General features: G+C 43.3%; 2 protein-coding genes and 1 long non-coding RNA gene across 8 annotated transcripts in view; 1 reads left to right on the top strand and 2 right to left on the bottom strand.

Annotated features, from left to right (window-relative positions):
- PPARD (peroxisome proliferator activated receptor delta) overlaps nucleotides 1-20,495 on the top strand; it is an 80,777-nt gene that overhangs the window by 6,704 nt on the left and 53,578 nt on the right. The window lies entirely within an intron of this gene.
- LOC306665604 (cytochrome c oxidase subunit 7C, mitochondrial-like) lies at nucleotides 614-968 on the bottom strand. Its single transcript, XM_079147291.1, has one exon. The coding sequence runs from the start codon at nucleotides 937-939 to the stop codon at nucleotides 748-750; it is 192 nt and encodes a 63-aa protein (XP_079003417.1). The 5' UTR covers nucleotides 940-968; the 3' UTR covers nucleotides 614-747.
- On the bottom strand, nucleotides 6,352-13,709 carry LOC306665607. The gene is made up of 3 exons (XR_013765081.1): nucleotides 12,734-13,709; nucleotides 11,169-11,248; nucleotides 6,352-9,564 (listed from the first exon to the last, which is right to left on the bottom strand). It is a non-coding gene; the product is annotated as an uncharacterized lncRNA (long non-coding RNA).

Raw genomic sequence — 20,495 nt, 5'->3', positions numbered from 1 at the left:
TTCATATCTAAGATATTTTATAAAACTCCTGAGTAATTTAGAAATACATCCTTTATTATGCCTTATATGCTGTTACATTCCATTGAAGTATTTTACTTTTATTCAAACAGGACTAATTACTGTCAGTAGTACAGTTACCAAGAATAAAATTTGTTTTAAGTTTTAGGTCTAGGAAAAAAAAAAAATGAAGCTCTCAAATACCTAACCAATCAGAACTTTAATCTGTATGCATCACTGGTTTTTCTTATTATTAATTATAACTAATGGGAAAAATAATTAAAATTGTTATAGGATCATCAAAGTCAAATTTTGATTACACTTTTATGACAAATAACCAAGGTGGCCCTTCCCTGGGATTTAAAAAACAAAAAAAAAAAACCAATATTTTAAGGGTATGAAACAAGCATTTTTGTGTGTGTGGTGCTAGGGATCAAACCCAGGGGCCTCACATGGCAGGCAAGCACTCTTCCATTGAGCCATATCCCCAGACTAAAACAAGCTATCATATATAGTTCTGGAATAGAACAAAAACAAAAACAAAAAAACTTGGGAATTATTCAAATAAAATAAGCACACACTCAATTATCTCATTTCCTATTTCAGAGAAGATACGTTAAACATTCATGTCATTAGTTTATTTACAAACATATCCAGTATGCTATGAATCCAAGAGTTTGATTCATTTTTCAGAGACTGCACCTCTTAAAACAGTCTTCATATCTGTTAAATGTATGAATCACAACGTCCCTATTTCTTAAGCTTTTGGTGTCTTACTATAAAGAAAGGTGCAGCAAAACCTGATCCAAAGAATAAGGTCATCATAACCAGTAAGCGCCACTTGTTTTCCACTGAAAATGGCAAATTCTTCCCGGGGCCCTCCTCACAGTGGCTCCGACGGACCACCGAAGTCGTGAACCTCTGAATGCTCTGTCCCAACATGGCGCTGCTGGGGCCTCTGCCCTATCTTGCTCTTTGAATGAATTTTTTTCTTTTAACTGGTGGTTGGGAAATATTGGTTCATCGATTTATGTAGATCTCCCAATGTTGACACATTTCATTTTACAGTGTCAAAAAATCATATTAATTAATATTGCCACTAATCTCATTAGAAAGTTTTCAAGTGCTGGGGAACACTAGAAACAAGTTTTCCCTGATAGGAATTCTCCCTTGAGAACTTGATTTTTTAATCATGGATAATATGCTGTCACTTTTTTTCCTGAAAGTGACAGGCTTACTTCACTCATTTTAAAGAAAAGTTCTGAAATATCAAAGTCTAATCAATCATAATTTCCCCATTAATCTTTCTTTTCAAGTAAAAATGTGCTATATGAAAAAGTGGCTAGATTAGCTTGCAACTTAGTGATACAAGTACTTCTTCTTGAAACCATCATGTAATTCCCATTTTGTTACATGGAATAGTACGTATTGGACTGGGTATGTAGCTCATTGGCAGAGCTCTTGGCTAGCATGTGCAAGGCCCTAGGTTTGAATCTCAGCACCACACACCCATAAGCAATGTGTGCCAGGGATTGAAGTTAATAAAGTTAGTTTTTACTGCTTTTATCTAGGACATCTTTTATCTGGGACATTCTTCCATTCTTCAGGGCAGTTGGCACTTCATTGTTTTTCATGGTTCTGTGTATTGACTGGACTCAGCTGGGTGATTCTCACTTGGGTCTCTTGTGTGAACTGAGATGCTGGGGCAGCAGCATCTAAAGGGTTGGCTGGGCTGGACGTTCACCTGACTCACTTACTGACTGGTGCTTGATGCTGACTGCTGCCTGACATGCCTGTGGATGGGCCCCTCCATGTGGGTGGCTATGGGTGGCTTTGCACAGCATGACACCTGGTTCTGAGCAGAAGCATCCTAAATGAGCATACTGAGAGATGCAGGCAGAAATGGCAAGGTCACTGTGTTACTTCCTCTGTTCTCTTGGTCACAGGACCAACTCAGATTCAAAGAGAGGACTACATGAGGGTGGGACTACAAAGAGGCAGGTTCCTTGGGGGAGGGAAAGAGGCCTCGCTGGAGACTATCTGCTACTTTTTAGTATCCTTTATATGAGGTAACCTGAGCTATATATGAATTTCTTCCAGGAGAAAAGTGCATCTTCATATAATTTCCATTCCTGGAAATAATTATTAGGAAAGTCTTAGTAGGTTGATAGAGGACACTGAATGCCAAGTAAAGGAATTTGCATACTGTCCTTTGGGCGGTAGGAAGCCACTGATGGCTTTGGAGGAAGAAGTGATGATGTTAGTATTTCAAAAAAAGATATATTGGGTGGAGAAAGAACGAAGGCGAGAACATGGGTAGGAGACTACTACAGTGGTCTCAATGTAAGCAAATTCTTCCTCACTTTAAGTAAGTTCCTCTGGGTGCTGTTCAGTGCATTGGTTCTGATCAGTCATGCAGATTAAGTATCTAGAGCATGGGAAGAGTAAGCCTTGCCCCTGTTTAGGGTTATTGATACATGAGAGAGATTAACTCAAGGGTTCACATAAGTTAAAGGCAACTAAATTTTAGGTGTTTTTTTTTTTAATTTTTAAATTTGTTCTAATTAGTTTTACATGACAATAGAATGCATTTATGTGTTTTGATAAATCATACATAAATGAAGTATAATTTCTCATATGAGAATTATCAAAATGCCTAAATACATTCTGTTGTCATTTAAAACTAATTAGAATATATTGTCAAGGCACATAAAAAGTTAAGCATAGTCAGGAGTAGTGGTGTACACCTGTAATCCTCACTACTTGGGGGGCTGAGGCAGGTGGATGACAAGTTTAAGGCCAGCCTCTGCAATTTAGTGAGACCCCTGTCAAAAATAAAAAATAAAAAGGCCTGGGGATGTAGCCCAGTGGAAGAGCACTCCTGGGTTCAATCCCCAGTACCATGAAACAATTAAAATTAAAAACAATAATAATAAAATGAACCTCAGCTCTTATTTGTCCCCTTCCTGCTGGGTTCTGAGGTGGTGAACTTAGGGAGAAATGACTTTCTGAACTCTTCCCTGAGTTACAGCCAGGGTGCCAGGAGTCCAGCCTGAGAGCCAGGCGGCTTCACCCTCTGTCACACAGCCCTCAGCGTGCAGAGTGGCCTGTTGTAGTTTCCCTTCTTTTTCTTTCCCTTGTATTTTTCAGCCCTTAACTTCTCTCCAGCCTTGTCTTCATCTCAGCAACTGTCCTGAGACCATTACTGAGTCCTACACAGTTAATGGGGACACAGTTTTGAAAGCATTCTCCCATGAGGAGGTCACCTCTAGAAGAGGCTCCCGGGAGGTCCGGGGTCCTGCCTTGAGCTTAAGCTCACATCTCTGTCATACTGATAGTCTCAGTAGATTGCCATGGCTTCCATTTGTCATCTGCTGTAACCCCCATCACTGTTTTGGCACTTCCCTGTTCCTAGGTTGTGACCTCAGAGGCCCAGAGCTGAAGCATGAGTCAGCCTGCTCTCCTAACTGACAGTCTTTGCTGCTCAGGCCACACTGCATGTGCAGTGGTCCTGGTGCCCATCTTGCCTCACCCAACACAACTTAGCACCTGCATTTCTAAACAAGCCAGCAAGGTGTACTGTTCTTTGGCTCCCCTTCATTGCCTGAAACATTTCCCTGTTGGTAACTGTCACTTGATCTTCTTGGCTTTCATTTCTATTTTCTCCAGTACACAGTTTCTTAGCCCAGCACTATAGACATAAGGATCTGTCATGGACTGTCCTATGCATTGTCAGATGGTTGTCAGCATTCTTGGCTTCTTCCACTTGATGCCAATAGCATGTTCTCCTCCCCAGTGGTAAAATTTAACATCTGTAGCAGTGCCAAATGTTCCTGGGAGGCAGAAGTGATTTCTTTGGTCCCATGAGAACCATGTTCTCAGATAGCTCACTGAGCCCTGGAGAGCCTTGGGAGGAGTGAGGTGGCTCACGGTGAGCATTGTGTTCCAGCTAAGTGAGAAACCTTAGGATGTCCCCACGACAGAAGGGCATGTCCAAGAAGTAAAGCCATCCCCTGGGGTGTTTGTGTTTCTCAGGCTGTGCCTCTTCAGGTCATTCGGCATTTGGGCAGAAGCTACCTTCCTATACCTTCCAGAAGTGCCAGGTAGAGGAGAGTTGGTCACAGCATGCCAGTTGCCATTAACTAGCCCCTTTCTGGTGTCCAGCATTACCAGGTGGCTAGGTGCTCTGATTACACAGTCTTCTGCAAGCCCAGAGAGACTCTCAGAACAGGCAGCACCCCCGTGAGATAGCTTATCTGCCAGCCTGGGTTTGTTCAGCCCAGACCATTCTTCACAGCTCCCTGACCTGTGAAAGCTTTCAGGACAATCCAGAGATTCGTGTGCTTCTCTTGACTGTCAGCTTGCACATGGAATGTTTTTCGCAGCAGCCCACTGGGACTTCAGGTTGAAGAAAACTGCCTTTTCCTTCCGAGGAAAGCCCCAAAGGTACACATGCTCAGTTCCAAAAAATTAATTCTCTTCTGCCTACTTAAATAGCAATAAGTGCCTACTTAAATAACAGTAAGTAGAGTGAAAGAAAGGCCCAGACCTGGGGATATTACCAAGGCTCCCTGACACTTTTTTCATATGAACAGGGATCTGAACTCTGTTTCTTACATGCCCTTGGAGTTTGCTTGCTTGTTGTTAAGCTAAATAATGGCCTCCAAAGATATCTAGGCTATTACCCCTGGAACCTGTGAATGTCATCTTATATGGCAAAATGGACTTCACAGATGTGATTAAGTTAAAGATCCTGGCATGGGGGATTATCCTGGATTATCTGGTGGATTCTAAGTGCAATCACAAATGTCCTTATAAGGGGAAAGTAAAAAGATTTGACACTGGAGAAGAGGTAGTGTGACCACTGCAGCAAGATGCTACCCTGTGGGCTTTGAAGACAGAGGAAGAGGCCAAAGAATGCAAGGAATGCAGCTCTGGACGCTGGAAAAAGAGGCAGATTCTCCCTGGGACCTCTGGTGGAAGTGCAGCCCTGCCAACACATTGGTTTTAGTTCAGTGATGCTAGTTTTGGGCGCCGACCTCCAGAACTATAAGAGAATAAAAGTATTTTGTTTTAAGCCACTAAGTTTGTGATAATTTGTTATAGCACAACAGAAAACTAATACCTGGGATTATCTGCCTCTAGGCATAGGTGGGTGACTTGACTGATCCCTGTTCTTATTTTAAGGCATCCCTTCCATGGCACTAGAACATAGGCCCACCCTTGTTCCAAGCTAATATTTGAGATAGTCTGCATTTTGGGGGAACCTTCAGGGGGCTTCTGGGAGCAAAAGAGAAGACCTCAGATAGTATCTGATCTTTGCTTTTGGAACTCATCCCACACCTTCACTCCCATCAGTACTAAAGGGTGTTTTTCAGACTATTGAGGATCCAGGATTAGTGTCCGTCTTATTCTGATTCCACCCCTCTCTCTATCCCTCTTCCTTCCATTTATTCAGCAGATATTTATTGGGTACCTTCCAGGTGCTAGTTGCTATTTCTAGGCACTGGGAATGAATGGGTAACACAAAGCAGATTTTTAAAAATCTGTACCTGTGTGCAGTGACTTGTGCCTGTAGTCCCAACTACTCAGGAGACTGAGACAGAAGGATTGTCTAAGACCAGGAATTCAAGGCCAACCTGAGTAGAGAGCAAGACCTTGTCTCAAAAAAGAATCTGTCCTGGGCTGGGGTTGTGGCTCAGTGGTAGAGCACTTGCTTAGCATGTGTGAGGCACTGGGTTTGAGTCTCAGCACCGCATATAAAATAAATAAATAAGTACAATAAAGGTCCATCGACAACTAAAAAAAACTTTCTTAAAAATTGTTCTGGTAATTGAGCTGAGGGGCGGGAAGGGTGCCAGCATTAATTAAAGCATGTCAGATAGTGATTAATACTGCATAGAAAATAATGCACAAGGAGACAATGACAGTTTTAAGTAGAGGACAGGGAAAGGCTTCACTGAGATGGTGCTGCTGAAGCTGAAGGAGGAGAGTGGCCAGCTGTGGAAGATGCTTCTGGTGGAGGGGAACAAGTACAGCTGCTCTTCATCTTAGGATGGGGCGACCTCCCTATAAACCAGAAAGCTCAAAATGTGTCTCATATCCCAACCTACTGGACACCACAAAGTCCTGAGCAGCAAAGTCCCCTTTGTGTAGTATCAGGGGTTTGCCCTCAGGATCGTGTGGCTACCTGGGAGCCGCTGATCTCAGCCACTACCAGCATATGTCTCGAGAGCATCCCTAGCTTCACAAAGAATCAAAATTCAAAATTCTGAGTATAGTTCATACTGAATTATATGTTTGTACTGTTGTAAAGCTGAAAAGTTGTTAAACCCTTATAATTAGGGCCCAGGGTGTGAGGCTCTGGGTTCTAATCCCAGCAATGCAAAAAAAAAAAAAAAAAAAAAAAAAAAAAAAAAAATCTGTTAATTCAGGGACCGTCTGTACAAAGGTCTTGAGGTGGAGCACTACTGTGTGTTTGAGGACTTGTTGCAGAGCCAGTGTGGCTGGAACAGAGCAAGGGTGGAGTAGGCTGCAGGGGTGAAGTCAGAGAAGTGATTAGGACTCTTAAGTCCTGTAAAGTCTTCCACTTCAACTGCCCTTTCCGCTTTCCTCCTTCCTCACATTGCCTCTGTTTTCATACCTGTGTTCCTCATTTTCTTTTTGGTAGAATATTTGTCATGTCATCCCTAGGGAATATCAGCAGGTAAACAAAGTCAGTTTAAAATTATAGGAGTCGGGCTGATGGCTCACACCTGTGACAGTCCCAGCTACTTACGAGGCTGAGGCAGGAGGATGGCAAATTCAAGACCAGCCTGGGTGACTTAGCTCGTCTAAATAAGGAAAAGGTTTGGCTCCGTAGCTCAGTGGTGGAGTACCCCTGGGTTCAATCCTCTGAGTTCAATCCCAGTACCTTAAGTAAAATAAAATAAAATATTAAAAGGAAAAGAAGCAGCCTTCTCTTTCTGAATAACAAAGGCAGTTCCAGCAGGTTGGTATGGGACCAGGTGCCTAGAAATGCAGGCTGGCTGCCCACACTGGGCAGTTCTGTTTTGGGAAATCATCTTCATCACTCTCCTCAGCCCATGAGGGAGCCCAGGTCCCCAAGCCTGCCCCTTCTTACCACTCCCCTCTCCTGGTCAGCCTGGTGGAAGTTCCATACAGCCCACTGGAGCTGCTTTCTTAGCCCCTTGGCCTCCTCACGTTTCTTCCAAGTAGCCCCACTGTGTGTCTTACTTAACCGGGCACCTGTGCCAGTGCCACCACACATTTATCTCTTGGGCCCTCAACACTCATAGCTGCGCATCCCTGAGCTGCAGTCTCTGCCACCTCCACCCAGAGGATGCCACTTTCATGCTCATCCTTCTGTCTCCAAAGACATTAAGAACCTCTGCCTTGCTGGGTGCAGTGGCACATGCCTATAATCCCAGCCACTCAGAGGGTTGAGGCAGGAGGAACGTGAGTTCAAAGCCAGCCTCAGCAAAAGCAAGGTGCTAAGCAACTCAGTGAGACCCTGTCTCTAAATAAAATACAAAATAGGACTGGGGATGTGGCTCAGTGGTCGAGTGCCCCTGCATTCAATCCCTAGTACCAAAAAAAAAAAAAAAAAAAAAAAAGAACCTCCGCCTGCACCCAGAGCAGCAGCCCCTCTTCTGCCTCTGGTCTGGGCTTCTAAAAATCAGATCCCATAAGTCAAGGAAGCCTAGGTCAAAAAGTTCCCCTCTCTCTGGATAGAGAACCATGACAGCTCTGGTGCAGTGGCAACTTTCCAAACTGCCAGCCTGTCATTAGTCACGGTAAGCTCTGTCATCATCTGGGGCCAGAGTACAAATTGTCTCCATGGAGCAAATCCTTCTGATGTATGTCCGATTTTACATTTCTAGGTGACTGCCCGGCACCTGCTTTATATAAGTGGGATCAAATAGATTGTCATTAAAAAACAACAACAACAACAAAAAAAAACAACTTTGGCCATCAACAAACTGACCAATTATAACTTTTAGCCCAGAAGTGGAGATCACTAGGTAAATTTCTAGGTTGCAGAATGCATCCAATTGAAATTCTACCTCACCCTGTTTATATTCTGTTGTAGTATGTGGTTGCTGAGAATGTTCCTTTTGGCATCTTAGCACTACAGTGTATTTACAGCATAGAGTTGCAATTTGCCTCTCATATTCTTTCAGCGTATCACCTTTGAAAAAGAGTCCTAGTCTGTTCTCTGGCACATTCCCTGACCCAGTAGGCATGTGTGCACCCAGACCACAACCTGCCTCTGAGCCTGTGGGCCTACAGTAGACTTGTTTCCTCCCTCACTGCTGAGACGATCTGGTTTTGATTCACTTTTGTACCCCTCTGTGGGCATGATATGGGTAGTCAAGAAGTGCCCTTCCTGAACTGGTTCCGGTACTCCCAGAGCTCCTGCCTGGTGCTGCTGTCTATCTTTGGACGCAGCCTGCACCTTGCTCCCCTTTCTGCCTTCTGCTTCCACCATTCAAGAGAGTGGCTGTTGTGTCTGAGTCAGAGGCCTGTATGCAGTTTGTCCTCAGACCTGAAGGTGTTTGTTAGCTGCACAGAAACCGGGCCCCTTGATTACAACCCTCCAATGGTTTGCATAGAGGTGCTCAGCAAGCCTCTGTCGTGGAAGGATGACTAGAAGACAGCTTGTGTCTTCCTTCTGAGTGGGCCTGGCCGTAGTCTACACCAGAGACCTGTCTGGGAAGATGTTGATGGGGCATCAGTAGAAGGATATTTAAGCCAACATGTTCACTCAGAGACCCTTTCCCAGTTTTTAAGCTCAAGGAGACAACAGAGAATTTTCTTTGGCAGTCTTTCCAGTTGCTGTCTCCTCCCAACTTCCTCTTCTGAGGATCTGGGTAAGGCTGTGGTCTCCCCTCTGGCTTGGCATCTTCCATGGTGCATTATGGTGGAGTTACTAGACTTTGCTCTTGGACTGTGAGTTCAGAAGTGGGGCTGACTTGTGTCCCCACTTGTGTTTAATCCCCTTCTCATGGCAGAGCCAGTAGATACTCCGTAACTGCACTTAGAATGTGGCTCCCACTTGTGGAATGCACTCTGTTAATCCCTTTACACACTGTGACCCTAAGGGAGGAATCATTGCATGCCTTTTATAGGCAAGGATATTGAGACTCAGACTGGTTAGGAAATTTTCCTAAAGTTGCACAGCTAATAAGTGGCATAGCTGGGATTTGAATCCAAGTGACTATGACTAAAACTCATGTCTTTTTTTTTTTTTTTTTTTTTTTTTTGCTTTAACAGGTATTTTTATTTTGCAAACATATATTCATGTCTTTGATCACCACATAGCAGGGCCTCCTAGGAAGGATGGTAGCTGAATCTAATTGTTCCAGTTTGGAAAGTACTTGCTTGACTGGCCAGACTGGTGTTGGTTTCAGAGAACAGCAGAGTCCCTTGTTGGTCACTGAGCAGAAGCAAAATGTTGGCAGGCCGTGGGCCCCCTGCAGAGTCTCATTCCAGGTCAGTGGGCAGAGGAGCCCTGCAAAGATTGTGCTTTGTGGCTCCCTGGATCTGCTCCAAAACAGTGAAGCCCTGAAGAACCACAAGAAACTCATCAGCCAAATTGTGGGCCGGGCATGTAGGTTGGGAAGGATTCAGTCTCTGTTCTGAGTGATTGCTCAATGAATTTCAGCATGATGAAGGCACAGGAGGAGGGGAAGATGGCTCAGGTGTGCACATGGGAAGGTGGGGGAGGTCACCTTCATTCTCTTGGACCAAGCATTGTTTCATGGATGGTCTCCTTCCCCTCACGCCAGTCTTTAGGATGTGGGTATTGGTATTCCCATTTTACAGATGAGGTGTAGGATCAGAGTAGTTAAATAGTGTCCTTAGGTCACCAGCTAACAAGTGGCAGAACTGGAATTGAGCCTTTTAAAATTCTTCTCAGTTCTGCAGCTCTGCTCTTCCTGCCAGTGCCACCTCAGCCTGACTCTCCAGGAGCGTGCCAGTAATGTGCACAAGTCTGCATGTGCAGACTCGTGAGCAGAGGCTGCAAGGGCATCAGCACTCCTGGTACCTGTCCTGCCTCACAGCACGTGCCCTGCCCGGACCAACTGCTCAAACCCAACTTATACTTTTCTCCTTTCTTGCACCCTTCCACCCCTGGTTTATTTTTAGAGAACCTTTTCTATTTCTGTTTACTTTTCCTGGCCTGGAGGCAGGGGGTGGGGTGCAGGGATGGCACTGGGAATCAGAAGAGGCAGGCATAGTAGCATCTTAGCAGTGGCTTTGGTTGGTCTCTGGGGACTATGGCCACCAGTCTGCCAACTCCAAGGTCCAAAGGATGCTGGAGCTGGCCAAGCAGCTGAGAAAGTGACATACACTCCTCTTTTCATTGGTTTCTCTGAAAGGAGTAGAACAGGAAGCAGCACAAGGCCCTCTGTAACTCTAGCTCCTGTGGCTTCTGAGAGTGAGGACTTCGAGGGAATATGGAGTCGTGGTGTAAAGCCAGACTGTGGGGAAATAAATTGTGGCTCTGCCAGATTCTAACTGCGTGACCTTGGGCGTGTCACTTTACCCTCCATGGAATGTAACCCTAGACCCTGCACCCTAGGGTGCACCCTGAGGATGAAATGAGCTCCCGTGTGAAAGGGCACAGAAGAGGTGTCTTTGAATGTTGACTGTTTCACTCCGGCTCATTGCAGCCAGCATTGCAGGGGAATGCTGAGAAGTGCTGTTTGGACTGAACAGAACTATTTGTCTCCTCTCCGCATGCGAACCTGGGCTTAATTGGGTACTAACCCAAGTTTGGTGATTGCTTGTGGGACCCCCTGAGGTCCTTCCCAGAGGCAACTATCTATGGTATCCCCCTACTAGCCCCTCCCTGGGCCCTGGGAGAGGCCAGGCGGTGTGGTGGAGGAATCCTTTAGCCTAAGGCTGTCAGGAGCCCCAGGCCCTGCTTTGTTTTTGCACCTTGCTGAGGCTCTGACTTTTGACTATGAGCCCTGAAGCAGTCAGGGTATGGTCCCGTGGCTGCAGGTGGTCCTGGGAGTTTGGCATGAGGTTAAGGAAGAAGGGCTTGCTGCTGGCAAACTTTCATTTCGCTAGTAACAAACAGCAAAGGATGCCTTCAGAAAATTGCATTTGGGAATTTAGAAATTTAAAGTAATCTGAGACTGAGGGCTGTAGTGGCATACCTGTAGTCTAGCTGCTTGGGAGACTGAGGCAGGAGGATTGCAAGTTCCAAGCTAGCCTGTGCAACTTAGTGAGATGCTATCTAGAAAACAAGCAAACAACAACCAAAAAACAAAAACAGGGCTGGGGTTGTGGCTCAGTGGTCCAGCGCTTGCCTAGCATGTGTGAGGCACTGGGTTCCATTTTCAGCACCACATAAGAATATAATAAAAGTTATCAATAACTAAAAAAAATGTTTTTAATTAAACGAAAAGAAAAAAATCAGATGCCATCTACTAGGATTGTAGGAATTTGAGAAACTGTCTTTTTTAGGATATAAAACTGGCATTCTGGCATAAGTTTCTCTGTATATTGTTATTAATTTATCCAAAACATGTTTTGATTATGTAAGTAATGCTCCTTAATTATAAACCATTAGAAAATACAGGTAAGTCCTGAGAAGAAATAAATCACACATGATCATATGTAGGGAACTACTATAAATTTTGGAGAATAATAATTCTCAGATTGTGTATGCTGTGGTTTTTTGGTTTTTTTTTGTTTTTTTTTTTGTTTTTTTTTGGGTGCTGGGAATCAAACCCAGGGCCTTGTGCTTACTAGGCGAGCACTCTACCAACTGAGCTATCTCCTCAGCCTTTGCTGTGTTGTTTTTGCTTCCAAAAATGAGATATTGGCTGGGTATAGCGGCCCACACCTGTAATCCCAATGGCTCTGGAGGCTGAGGCAGGAGGATCACAAGTTCAAAGCCAGCCTCAGCAGCTAAGCGATGCCCAAAGCAACTCAACAAGACCCTGCCTCAAAAAATTAAAAGGCGGGTGAGGGGACTGTAGATGTTGGGGATGTGGATCAGAGATTGAGCAACCCTGAGTTCAATTCCCAGTACAAAAAAAGTGGGGGGTTGTTTAACACTCAGTTTTGTGATTTACCCATATTTTAGGTGGTTTCATTGTGTCTCTCATGACCCTCTGACTACCCCTGCCCTTTGTGGGGAAGGCATTTGATGGGATTGTCCCTTGGTGTTACTGCCTAAGGGCGGAGGGTGGGAGGTCATCTCTGCTTCTCCCCTCCTGGATCTGCCCTCCTCCGTGCTCTCCCTACCCCTGTCATCTGCCCTCTCTGTTTATCTCTTATTTTTCCCTTCTGTAACACTCCAGTCTGAAAGAGTCTTTTTATGGCTCTGAGGGAGAAATCTCTCTGAAGCTCAGAAAAGGGGTGCACAATTCCCTAGCACCACCAAAAAAAGAAAAAGACAAAAGAAAAGGGGTGCACGGGGAGAAGATGGGAAGGGTGGTATCTGTGTTGGGGATGGGGTCTTGGAGAAGTGATGGGGAGGAGGCCTGGTCTCCGGCTCTGTCTTGAGGCAGTTAGAAAAAGAAACTAAGTGATGGGTTGGGGCAGACAGGCAGCAGGTGGCTGTGGGGATTTCCCTGGTTAGCAAGCAAACCGTCCAGGGAGAAGCCTAGAGAATAAGGGGTCCAGATATCACCCAGAAACAGGGAACAGAAAATCTGCCTTGATGGGACCTTATTCTCTAAGAGGCCCTGTACATCCACGATACTTTCCTTACCTGGTAGCACCTGGGCCTGCCTAGGCCCCAAGTAGTTGACAAGTCCCGTACAGCTGGCTGCTGTGTCCTGCTGACATACGTGACTCCTTGGTACCTCCCTGGGCAGTGGGTGGGGATCTGGGCAGAATAGTCAGGCATGGGGAGGATGCTCCGTGTGTCCTCAGATCTGTAGCAAAGGTTTCATCCAGAAAAGCAGCTCAGAGGCAGGGAAGAACTCCCTTCACTTCCTGCAGAGTGAAATGAGGTCTCCAGCAGTCAGCATGAAGACCTTCCTGGGCCCTGAGAGCTAGTGAAGGTTTTCTCTGGGCCACTTTGGCCTGCACACAGGTTGAGCCAAGAATTCATGCTTCACAGCAGGCTGATTTCTGTAGGTTGTGTGTTCCCGTGTGTCTGCCTGGATGGTGTGGGTTCTCCTGTACGCCCAGGCCTGTGAGACCAGGCAGACACCCTTCCAGCTAACAGCGGATGGCTTCCTGTTCGTCCCCTCAAAGCTGCCCCATTCCTCTCCCTTCCTCCACTCCTGAGCTATAATTAAGTTCCCATGTGAAACCGTATCCCTCAGCTGACACGCTTGAAACCGCAGCCCTGGTCATTGGGCAGCTCATCTGGGGTGACTTCTGGGGCTGATGTCTTGGCCTCCAGACTGTCTCGGGTAGGTCTGAGTAGGTGGTGCAGCCTGCCAGGAAAAAGGTGGATCCAGTGAGTCGAGGGCCAGGCCTTGCCCAAGGGGCAGAAAGCAGGAAGTCCTGGGGAAGATGAAGGACAAATAAGCCGCCCGAGAGGGCCAGGAGACACAGACAGAAACAACAGCCAGGCAGCCTTGCAGGGCTGAAGGGCTCGGAAAGGGATAAGCTTCTGGATCACTAAGCCACAAGACAGAATGTGAGCTGTTTGTTGTATATTATAGTCTATATATTTTTATAGTTTTTAAAATTGAGATGCTTCACATAACACAAAATGCACCACTTTAAAGTGTACACTTTAGTGGTTTTTAGTATATTCACTGTGTTGAACAACCACCTATTGAACTACAGAATATTTATATCACCCCAAAAATAAACTCCATCCCTATGAGCAGGAAACCCAATACCTCCCGACCGTCACTCATCTGTCTCTTGGCAACCATTTCTTCCCTTCTTTATGGATTCCCCTATTCGGTACATCTTTTTTTTTTTTAATTTATTTTTATTATAAACAAATGGGATACATGTTGTTTCAGTTTGTACATGGAGTAACAGCATACCATTTGCATATTCATATATTTACATAGAGTAATGATGTTTGATTCATTCCATTATTTTTTTCCTCCCCCCCACCCCTCCCACCTCTCTTTTTCCTCTATACAGTCCCTCCTTCCTCCATTCTTGTCCCACTCCCACCCCCCATTAAGTGTCATCATCCGCTTATCAGTGAGATCATTCCTCTTTTGGATTTTTGAGATTGGCTTATCTCACTTAACATGATATTCTCCAATTTGCCTGCAAATGCCATAACTTTATTATTCTTTAGAGCTGAGTAATATTCCATTGTATATGTATACCACAGTTTTTTTATCCATTCATCAATTGAAGGGCATCTAGGTTGGTTCCACAGTCTGGCTATTGTGAATTGAGCCGCTATGAACATTGATGTGGCTGTATCTCTGTAGTGTGCTGATTTTAAGTCCTTTGGGTATAGGCCGAGGAGTGGGATAGCTAGGTCAAATGGTAGGTCCATTCCCAAGTTTTCTAAGGAATCTCCACACTGCTTTCCAGAGTGGCTGCACTAATTTGCAGTCCCACCAGCAATGTATGAGTGTACCTTTTTCCCCACATCCTCTCCAACACCTATTGTTGCTTGTGTTCTTGATAATCACCATTCTAATTGGGGTGAGATGGAATCTTAGTGTAGATTTGCATTTCTCTTATTACTAAAGATGGTGAACATTTTTTCATATATCTGTTGATTGCTTGTACATCTTCTTCTGTGAAGTGTCTGTTCATTTCCTTAGCCCATTTGTTGATTGGGTTATTTGTATTCTTGGTGTAGAGTTTTTTGAGTTCTTTATATATTCTGGAAATTAGTGCTCTATCTGAAGTATGAGTGGCAAAGATATTCTCCCACTCTGTAGGCTCTCTCTTCGCATTGCTGATAGTTTCCTTTGCTGAGAGAAAGCTATTTAGTTTGAATCTATCCCAGTTATTGATTCTTGCTTTTATTTCTTGTGCTATGGGAGTCCTGTTAAGGAAGTCTGATCCAAGCCAACAAGGTGAAGATTTGGACCTACTTTTTCTTCTATAAGATGCAGGGTCTCTGGTCTGATTTCAAAGTCCTTGATCCATTGTGAGTTGAGTTTTGTGCAGGGTGAGAGATAGGGGTTTAGTTTCATTCTGTTGCATATGGATTTCCAGTTTTCCCAGCACCATTTGTTGAAGAGGCTATCTTTTCTCCATTGCATATTTTTGGCACCTTTGTCTAGTATTAGAAAATTGTATTTATTTGGGTTTGTGTCCGTGTCCTCTATTCTGTACCATTGATCTACCTGTCTATTTTGGTGCCAATACCATGCTGTTTTTGTTACTATTGCTTTGTAGTATAGTTGAAGTTCTGGTATTGCAATACCCCCTGTTTCATTCTTCCTGCTAAGGATTGCTTTAGCTATTCTGGGTTTCTTATTCTTCCAGATGAATTTCATGATTGCTTGCTCTAATTCTGTGAGGTACGTCATTGGGATTTTAATTGGAATTGCATTGAATCTGTATAGCACTTTTGGTAGTATGGCCATTTTGACAATATTAATTCTGCCTATCCAAGAACATGGGAGATCTTTCCATTTTCTAAGGTCTTAATTTCTTTCTTCAGTGTTTTGTAGTTTTCATTGTAGAGATCTTTTACCTCTTTGGTTAGATTGATACCCAAGTATTTTATGTTTTTTGAGGCTATTGCAAATGGAGTTGTTTTCCTCATTTCCCTTTCAGCCGTTTCATCGCTTGCGTATAAAAATGCTTTAGATTTATGTGTGTTGATTTTATAGCCTGCTATTTTGCTGAATTCATTGATGAGGTCTAGAAGTTTTCTGGAGGAGGTTTTTGGATCCTCTAAATACAGAATCATGTCATCCGCAAATAGTGACAGCTTAAGTTCCTTTTTTCCTATTCGTATCCCTTTAATTTCTTTAGTCTGCCTAATTGCTCTGGCTAGAGTTTCGAGGATAATATTGAATAGAAGTGGTGAAAGAGGACATCCCTGTCTTGTTCCCGTTTTTAAAGGGAATGGTTTCAGTTTTTCTCCATTAAGAATGATGTTGGAGTGCTGGCCATATAGCTCATCACGTAGAGTGCCTCACTCTCATGCTGGAGACCCAGGTTCGAGTCCCCAGCCCTCTGTGATTGTGCAAATACCAAACAAGCAAGAATGATGTTGGCCATGGGCTTAGCATAAATAGCCTTTACAATGTTCAGGTATGTTCCTACTATCCCTATTTTTTCTAGTGTTTTCAGCATGAAGGGGTGTTGTATATTGTCAAATGCTTTTTCTGCGTCAATTGAAATAACCATATGATTCTTATCCTTAAGTCTATTGATATGATGAATTACGTTTATTGATTTACGGATGTTAAACCATCCTTGCATTCCAGGGATGAACCCCACTTGATCGTGGTGCACAATTTTCTTAATATGTTTTTGGATACGGTTTGCCAATATTTTGTTAAGGATCTTTGCATCTATATTCATCAAGGATATTGATCTAAAATTTTCTTTCCTTGATGTGTCTTTTCCTGGTTTGGGTATGAGGGTGATATTAGCTTCATAGAATGAGTTCGGTAGGGTACCCTCCTTTTCTATTTCCTGGAATACTTTGAGAAGTATTGGAATGAGTTCTTCTTTGAAGGTCTTGTAGAACTCGGCTGAGAATCCGTCTGGTCCTGGGCTTTTCTTGGATGGTAGATTTTTAATGGCTTCTTCTATTTCATTGCTTGATATTGATCTGTTTAAATCGTGTATGTCCTCCTGGTTCAGTTTGGGAGGAGCATATGTCTCTAGAAATTTGTCAATGTCTTTGGTAGTTTCTATTTTGTTGGAATACATATTTTCAAAGTAGCTTCTCATTATGTTCTGTATCTCGGTGGTGTCTGTTGTGATATTTCCTTTTGCATCATGTATTTTAGTAATTTGAGTCTTCTCTCTCCTCTTTGTTAGTGTGGCTAAGGGTTTATCTATTTTGTTTACTTTCTCAAAAAACCAACTTTTTGTTATGTCAATTTTTTGAATAGTTTCTTTTGTTTCAATTTCATTGATTTCAGCTCTGATTTTAATTATTTCCTATCTTCTACTACTTTTGCTATTATTCTGTTCTTCTTTTTCTAGGGCTTTGAGCTGTAATGTTAGGTCATTTAATTGTTGACTTTTCATTCTTTTCTGGAATGCGCTCCATGCAATGAATTTTCCTCTTAGTACCGCTTTCATAGTGTCCCAGAGATTTTGATATGTTGTATCATCATTCGCATTGACCTCTAAGAATTTTTTAATCTCCTCCCTGATGTTTTTTGTTATCCATGTTTCATTCAATAGCATATTATTTAGTCTCCAAGTGTTGGAGTAATTTTCTTTTTTTACTTTGTCATTGATTTCTACTCTTAGTCCATTGTGATCTGATAGAACACAAGGCAGTATCTCTATTTTTTTGCATTTCCTAAGGGCTGCTTTGTGGCATAACACATGGTCTATTTTTGAGAAAGTTCCATGTGCTGCTGAGAAGAAAGTGTATCCTCTCGTTGATGGATGGAATATTCTATATATGTCTATTAAGTCTAGGTTATTGATTGTGTTATTGAGTTCTATGGTTTCTTTGGTTGGATTTTGTTTGGAAGATCTATCTAGGGGTGACAGCAGTGCGTTAAAGTTGCCCAGAATTATTGTGTTGTGGTCTATGTGATTCTTGAAATTGAGAAGGATTTGTTTGATGTACAGGGATGCACCATTGTTTGGGGCATAAATATTTACTATCGTTATGTCTTCCTGATTTATGGTTCCCTTAAGCAGTATGAAATGTCCTTCTTTATCCCTTCTGACTAACTTTGGCTTGAAGTCCACTTTATCTGATATAAGGATGGAAACCCCCGCTTTTTTACTGAGACCATGTGCATGGTAGTTTTTTCCCATCCTTTCACCTTTAGTCTGTGGATGTCTTTTTCTGTGAGATGAGTCTCTTGCAGGCAGCATATTGTTGGGTCTTTCTTTTTAATCCATTCTGCCAGTCTATGTCTTTTGATTGATGAGTTTAGGCCATTAATGTTCAGGGTTATTATTGAGAAATGATTTGTATTTCCAGTCATTTGGCTTATTTTTGGTTTTTAAGTTGGCTTGGTTTCTCCTTTGAGTGGTTTTTCTCTAAGGTAGTGCCTCCCTTTGCTGACCTCCATTGTTGTTTTTCATTTCCTCCTCATGGAATATTTTTGTTGAGAACATTCTGTAGTGCAGGCTTTCTATTTGTAAATTCTTTTAATTTTTGTTTATCATGGAAGGATTTGATTTCATCTTCAAATCTGAAGGTTAGTTTTGCTGGGTATGGGATTCTTGGTTGACAACCATGTTCTTTCAGATCTTGAAATACGTTGTTCCAGGCCCTTCTAGCTTTTAGAGTCTAGGTTGAGAAGTCGGCTGTTATTCATATTGGTCTCCCCCTATATGTAATCTGATGCTTTTCTCTTGCGGCCTTTAACATCCTATCTTTATTTTGAATGTTAGGCATTTTCATTATAATGTGCCTCGGTGTGGATCTGTTGTGATTCTGTGCATTTGGTGTTCTGTAAGCCTCTTGTATTTGATTTTCCATTTCGTTGTTCAGGTTTGGGAAATTTTCTGATATTATTTCGTTGAATAGGTTGTTCATTCCTTTGGTTTGTATCTCTGTGCCTTCCTCAATCCCAATAATTCTTAAATTTGGTCTTTTCATGATGTCCCATAGTTCTTGGAGATTCTGTTCATGATTTCTTACCATCTTCTCTGTTCGGGCGACTTTATTTTCAAGATTAAATATTTTGTCTTCATTGTCTGAGGTTCTGTCTTCCGTGTGGTCTAGTCTGTTGGTGATGCTTTCCATTGAGTTTTTTATTTGGTTTATTGTTTCCTTCATTTCAAGGATTTCCGTTTGGTTTTTTTTTGAGAATCTCTATCTCTTTGTTGAAATGATCTTTTGCTTCCTGCAGGTGCTCTTTCAGCTTATTGGTATTATCATTCATTGCCTGCATTTGCTCTCTTATCTCATCCTTTGCTTCGCGAATCATCTTAATCATGTATAATCTGAAGTCCTTTTCTGACATTTCTTCTAACATACTGTCATTGGATTCTATTACTATAGAATCTAGATTTGTTTGGATCATTTTCTTCCCTTGTTTTTTCATGTTGTTCATGTATCTTCCCCTCTAGCGCTGCAGATCTGGGGTATTGCAGATTTCCCCCTATAGGCTTATAGTGACCCTATAGGTTTCCAAAACCCTTTCTTTAATGGGAGATCAATATTAGCAGTGCCCAAATCAGACACTATGCAATCCTAGACCAAATAGCCCCTATGGGGACAATAACAAAATTGTCATAATAAACAAAATGTGTTCACATGTTATCTTCGGTAAAACAAACAGGTTTACAATAATGTCTGCAGTTTTTAACGGAGGACAAAGAGGATGCAGAGGGATGAAGAATATGGCTGTTAATGGGATAATAAAAGAATATACAGAAGTTCTAGAAAATAGAAAGGGTGAGAGTGGAATCAAAAGAAATCGGATGAAAGAATGTAAATAAGGGAGAAAGTGACTCTGAGGGAACAGGTAAACAGAAGGAAAAGAAAGCAAGAAACGTAAAGAAATAAAAACTTAAATTTTTTTTTTTTAAAAAGGAGAAAAAAGAAAATCTACTGTATAATAGTCATATACTAATGAAACCTCCCATTGTTCAGTAGCCTGATGCATGAGAGGTACCTGACAATGAGCTTCAAGCCTCCAGCAGGCGTCTCAGGATGGGATTTGCCCCACCGGAAGATCGGAGCTACGGCTTCCAGGATTATCCAAGATGGCCGCTCTGGCTTCCAAATGTGTTGGCAAATGGGAACTGCAGCTCAGGGGTGGACGTGGTCAGCTGGAGGTCCTGGAGACAGGAGGCAGTTGGTCCGGCAGTGGTCCTGGAGGTCCCGTGTGTTTGGTGTGGTTGTGGGATCCTGGAGGCTGGGTGCAATCAGTTGGTCTGGGTTCCCGGTGATAGGGCACAGTCAGTTGGTCTGGGGGTCCTGGCGGCAGGGAGCAGTCAGTTGATGTGAGGGCCCCAGAGGCCGGGAGTGATCGGTCGAGCTGAGGGATCCTGGAGACGGGACTCGGTCAGTCCGGCCAGGGGTCCTACAGGGCCTGGCTGTTGTCTCAAAATGGCGGCAGCCACGTGTAATCAAACCTGCAGGTACTCTAACAGTGAACTTCCAGGCAGCAGCAGGCAGCTGGTTCTCCACTGGCGGTCTGCAGTCAATCTGCTGGCAGCTGTCGGTCTATCAGGAGGTGAAACTCGAGCGTTGGGTGATGGATAGGGGTAAGGCAGGCGATGGACAGGGAGAGGCAGGCAAATGGAGGATGATAGACGCCTGACAGTGAGCAATCTGCTCTCAAAAAAGGCGTCGATATGCTGGCTGTACATCTTGTATAAGTAAACTCATACAGTATTTATCCTTTTGCATCTGGCTTTTTTCACTTGGCATGTTTTCAGGGTTTATTCATGTTGTAGAATGTAACAATACCTCATTC

This window comes from Sciurus vulgaris, assembly GCF_902686455.1.
Source record: "Sciurus vulgaris genome assembly, chromosome: 7".
Taxonomy (NCBI): domain Eukaryota; kingdom Metazoa; phylum Chordata; class Mammalia; order Rodentia; family Sciuridae; genus Sciurus; species Sciurus vulgaris.
Note: the sequence above shows the minus strand (reverse complement) of the source record. Positions and strands in the feature narration are given on the sequence as shown.

Coding starts and splice junctions, on each gene's coding strand:
- LOC306665604 (XM_079147291.1), bottom strand. CDS start 939: ATGTTGGGACAGAGCATTCAGAGGTTCACGACTTCGGTGGTCCGTCGG.